General features: G+C 37.2%; 1 protein-coding gene across 1 annotated transcript in view; it reads left to right on the top strand.

Annotated features, from left to right (window-relative positions):
* Nucleotides 1-645: 645 nt before the first annotated feature.
* Nucleotides 646-2,861, top strand: part of EPRS (glutamyl-prolyl-tRNA synthetase) — a 35,593-nt gene continuing 33,377 nt past the window's right edge. Inside the window, exons 1-2 of the mRNA XM_009081449.1 lie at nt 646-667; nt 1,709-1,793. Coding sequence (XP_009079697.1) covers nt 646-667; nt 1,709-1,793 — 107 coding nt within the window. The remainder of the gene's footprint in view (nt 668-1,708; nt 1,794-2,861) is intronic.

The raw sequence follows: 2,861 nt of genomic DNA, 5'->3' as shown, positions 1-2,861 counted from the left end.
ATTTCTCCATCTCCATTTTGTTACAACTATTCAAAAGAAATTTTCTTCCTGTTCTTCGTCTTAGTTTATTGATTTCTTTTCCACTTTGTTGTTCCCAAATGCATTTCAGAGTTGAATACGACTTGCATGACTGCTGATTTAAGACATAATAATGTATGTTTTAAATCAGATTTCTTCTTGTTTATGTTGATTTGCTAGAAAAGAAAATGATGCAATATGAGCTGTGGTTAACATCAGGTTAGGGGCTTTGGAGACTTTTGGTAGCTGGTGAGTGGCACTAGAGATTTAATTGAGGAGATTGGATGATTGTGTCAGAAATATTACATATTACAGATGAAACGCTACGGTGAACATTTGTATCAAGAAGACAAGCACACTTATCCTACTCATCCCTGCTTCATACCATTCATCAAAGCTGTGCACTGGCAAAAGTATAGTAGCTTTTAATGTCATTAGTATTAATTACATAGCTTGGTGCACATAATACTTGTCATTTTCAAAGTATTTCCATGCCTGTTATTAAAATACTTATGTGCCTTACTAACATATTGCATAAGGGATGCCATCCTGAATTTCACAGATGGATGACTGAGGGATGGTAAGAAGAGCCTTGACTTACTCTTGGTAAAAGCTTAATGCCAAGAGATGGGCTTGCAGCTGAGCAGAGGTGAGAGCTAGGGAATTTCTAGCTCCAGTGGTTTGTATTTAGGCCAGTGTATTAATAGCTTACAACATCATCTGCTTTGGGTAGTTCATGCGTGGTTCTAGGGAAGATAAACTGCACAGCACACTGTGAAGGTTATAACAGGTTGGATGCCTTTCAAGACCTAGAGTCCTTTGGCTTGTTTCATTTAAGTAATATTTGCCTATGCAAAAGCTTTCTGTCTTTGTATGTGCTTCTGAGCAAAGTTGAAGAACACAAGCTCCTCTACTTGTGCTCAGCAGGCTGAATCTGGACTAGAGCCAATCCAGAAATACAGCCAAGTTAGCTCAGTGCTTTGTTTGAGCTGCTGAGTTGTGCTGTGGAGCATTGAGATCGGAGCAGGTTTGCATCAAGCCTTTGAATATGGGCAGAGCTGTCTTCCAGTCAATGATGTAGCCTAAAAACTTCAATAATTCTTTTCTTTCTGAGACCATTTTTAACTGTCACGGGTGAACTATTTACTCCAAAATCTCTATGTAAGCTTTCTGCACTTTTACATGGATAGAGTTTCTTGGTTTAGAATAGCTAGTCTTTTCATAAACTTTAAACAGCATTAAAAATATTCTCATCCTTGTTCAGCAAGTGCTGGTATATTCAGTGATTGATTTATGTTGATGCATGTGTCAGGGCTGGGGTGGATACATTAGTAATGCTGTTCAATGATTAAAAGCATTTGATTATGTTCTCTACCTATACTGGGGACAGGGCTAATTTTTACAGTACCCTTAGGAAGCAAAATGTACTGCTGCTGATGCTGAGCTCACTGCAGATTACTGTGTGCTGGACATTATCAATCTGAAGCTGTAAGGATTGCCAAGTAGAAGAAGCCTCTCGCATATGAGACTGAACGTTGATTTTTTTTTTCCCCTGGGCAATCTTACTTGAAGGAGCCAGTCCAATCACCTGGCCCTGTTGGATAAGAATTGTAACTGGTTAGTTGTTACCATGAAAGGTATCTTTCCTGGAAGGAAATTCATTACCTTTTTCTCTTGATTTTTTTTAAAGGAGCTCTGCTGACGGTGGAGCATGTGAAGAATTATGTTAATATTTCAGTGGAAGAAGGCAAAGAAACCATCCTCCGTGTGTCCGAGTAAGTGACTTTGCATCTCTCCTTCTAGCTTTGGGTCAGCAGTTTTAAAAATCACATGGTTCTAACATTGACAATAACCTTTATGGGTAGGAGGAAGAGGAAAAAATACAGTTTTATTCATCCCTGCATTACTGATGTCTCTTTGTAGCACAGGCAAAACATTTACAATATATTCTAATTAGATCTATATGGGAAAAGTTCTTGTATTCTTATTTGCATACACCTATGTATGATCATTTATTCTGTACCAGTCACTTTACTGTTTAGGCCTTTTTGTGGTACCATGGATTATCAAAAGCAAGGCCATTTTATATTAGACAGGATTGGTATACAAAATTCCTTGGGCTTGTAAGTGAGTGGTGGACTGAAATTTAAATGTTTATATGACATTATTTTAGGCTTATTGCTGCATATATGAACCAAGGTATGATGTTACCTCAGAATAATGCTAATAGGTATCCAGTGTATCCATCTCCATCCTGTAGAAAGAATATTGGAAATTTTTGTAGGAATTGGTTGTCTGTCCTTCTGAAAATACTCTGCCATTGGAATGAATAGTTTCAGGTGTGGGGCATGAAGATGGTTTTTACAATCTGAGTAAGATCAAATACATATAAGAAATGCAGGACTAACACTCTTCTGGGAAGCTGCGTTGTCATCTTAGATTTCATATCAGTAAGACTCCTGGATATTATCAGAAGGGGATATTCTGCTATCTGAAGTACCACTGACATATCAGTGGAAATCTCTTGATGTCTAATATCTACAGTAAGGAGCATATTTGTACCTGTCAAGATTGCAATTGTAACTTAAAAGTTTATTAACACTATGATGTGTAGTTTTTGACTATTTACTGGTTTTTGAATTATCAGGAGAGAAAAATCTGTTCTTCACAGGCATACTGACAAATTCACATTTTGTGAGCTATTTCAGTAGAAGGTGCTGTTAAAGCCACCAATGGATCTTAAACTGGTATTTTCTGTGTCTGTAGAATGGTTATAAAAGCAGCATAGTATTTACATGTTGTGTTTCAGAGTTCCTTACTTGATCCTCATAAATTAACACTGA

The sequence above is a fragment of the Acanthisitta chloris genome, unplaced genomic scaffold, assembly GCF_000695815.1.
Source record: "Acanthisitta chloris isolate BGI_N310 unplaced genomic scaffold, ASM69581v1 scaffold1969, whole genome shotgun sequence".
In the NCBI taxonomy this organism is placed as follows: domain Eukaryota; kingdom Metazoa; phylum Chordata; class Aves; order Passeriformes; family Acanthisittidae; genus Acanthisitta; species Acanthisitta chloris.
This window is presented reverse-complemented; position numbering and strand designations above follow the sequence as displayed.